The sequence below is a fragment of the Morone saxatilis genome, unplaced genomic scaffold (genome assembly GCF_004916995.1).
Source record: "Morone saxatilis isolate NCDOM2014 unplaced genomic scaffold, NCSU_SB_2.0 Contig7, whole genome shotgun sequence".
NCBI classification, from domain to species: Eukaryota; Metazoa; Chordata; class Actinopteri; family Moronidae; genus Morone; species Morone saxatilis.
The window spans coordinates 22821838-22823935 of record NW_023340246.1 but is presented as its reverse complement, the minus strand read 5'-3'; the positions used below and the strand labels follow the sequence as shown (position 1 = coordinate 22823935).

The 2098-nt window shown below is 52.2% G+C and overlaps 1 protein-coding gene across 1 annotated transcript in view; it reads left to right on the top strand.

Annotated features, from left to right (window-relative positions):
• Positions 1–877: 877 nt before the first annotated feature.
• LOC118340569 (kelch repeat and BTB domain-containing protein 11-like) overlaps positions 878–2098 on the top strand; it is a 2568-nt gene continuing 1347 nt past the window's right edge. The window contains exon 1 of the mRNA XM_035678624.1: positions 878–2096. Within this exon, the coding sequence (XP_035534517.1) occupies positions 1231–2096 (866 nt within the window). The 5' untranslated portion in view covers positions 878–1230. The remainder of the gene's footprint in view (positions 2097–2098) is intronic.

Genomic DNA, 2098 nt, shown 5'->3' with positions numbered 1-2098 from the left:
TATATACTGCTGTAACTTTACTATATATACTGCTGTAACTTTACTGTATATACTGCTGTAACTTTACTATATAACTGCTGTAACTTTACTATATATACTGGTCTTAAGCTCCTGTAGTACTGGGTGTGATTGTGAGGTTTGGACACCAGGTGGAGCCGTTTGTTAATAAATTCATGTGTTTGTCTCAGAGAGTTTTTATGAAGTTTTTATTATAGTTATTATATCTGATTTGATAAATTATTAATTGAAATTGTTTCTGATTCAATAAAATATGAATCATTTTGTTTATTTAAATTGTTTGTTTTATTGTATTTGTTGTTATCTGTTTGTTATTCTGTTCATTTACTAACAATTTAGTATTTTGCTCAAGGGCACTTCAACCTGCAGCAGGAGGGAATCGAACCTGAAACCTCCTGAGTCACTGCCGCCCTGATTAACATTTAATGAAGGAAAGTACAGCAGGTGGTAGAATGTAACTAAGTACTTTTACTCAGATACTGCACTTTCTGTTACTTTATGATATATACTTTTATATCTTCTGTTGTTGGTTTGTTTGTTTGTTTGTTTGTCTTTCCCTAAATGTAGAATAAGAAGATATTTGTTGTTTGTGGATAATATATATTTATATATATTTGTACCTACATCTCCAATAAAAACACTTCTGAGAGAAACAAATATATAATCAATAATAAATGATGTATTGTTATTGATGATTAAAGTGATGAACACATTATAATCCATTCATATACTTTATTTTATTCACAATGCTCCTTTAATGCTTCCAGAACCTCTGAGGGTTCTGGTTCCGGTTCTGCAGAGACTCGTTGTTCCTGCTGAGTCCTGCAGAGTCAGAGGGGCGTCGGCTCCAGCACGGAGCCCAGAGAGGAGGAGGGTCCGGCGGCCACTAAGCGCCTTTGTGTCCGCAGACACCTCCGGGCTCTGCAGCGGGAGGACGCAGCGAACTTCCCCACACGGCAGGCGGTGAATCCCGGCTTCATCAGCCGCCGCGCCCCGCTGGTGGAGCGGAGGATGGAGGACCCGGAAGGGACGTTTATGACACGAGTTCTGGTTTAAGAGGAGGATCTGGTCTACGAGGAGGAAGGAAAACTTGAAGCAACAGAGAGAATAAAGGAGGGGAGGAAGGGGCGTTCATTGTGGTCTGGATCTGCAGACGCATAATTGTCTCAGACAGAACCAGGATCGATCTGATCCGCAACCAATCCGCAACAGATGGAGGCCAGTGAGGGTTCGGAGTCCGACAGATCTTCCGGGGGTCTTTGTTCACAGCTCGGATCCGCAGCTGCAGAACCGCCGCAGATCAGCGCAGAGAACTGCTACGAGCTGCTGAGCGCAGCCAAGAGCGGCGGCGCGGAGGGCGACCGGGACCGGGTCTACCGCTACATGAGCCACAACTACCTGCAGGTGCTGCGGACCCCCGGGGTGTACGGCCGGCTGACGGCGGGGGAGCGGGAGCTCATCCTGGCCCGGAGGATGGAGGGCAGGAAGGTGCTGGCGGTGGCCGAGAGCAGCGAGGTGTTGGACCGCGGGGGCAGCCGGGAGAGCAGCCGGCCGCAGAGCCCGCTGCAGCCCGGCCCGGAGGACGCCCACCCCCGGCGGGTGTTCTACCTCCACCCGGAGCGCCGGCAGTGGGAGCTGCTGACCAGCCTCCCGGAGCAGATCCCGGCCAAAGGCTCCGGGATGTGTACTATGTACAACTACCTGTTCGTGGCGGGAGGGATGAGGGCGCACAAAGCCTCGGACCGGGTCTTCTGCTACAACCCGCTGACCGGAGCCTGGAGCCAGATCCGCCCGCTGAGCCAGCCCCGCTGCCAGCTCAGACTGGTCTCCATGGACGGGTACCTGTACGCCGTCGGGGGGGAGTGTCTGTTCACGGTGGAGCGCTACGACCCGCGCGCGGACAGGTGGTCTCCGGTGGCCCCCCTCCCCAAAGGCTCGTTCGCGGTTGCGCACGAGGCGACGTCGTGCGGCGGGGAGCTGTTTGTGTCCGGAGGCTCGCTCTTCTACCGGCTGCTGCGCTACGACTCCCGCCGGGACGAGTGGGAGGAGTGTCCGTTCAACGAGAGCCGGCGCCGGTCCG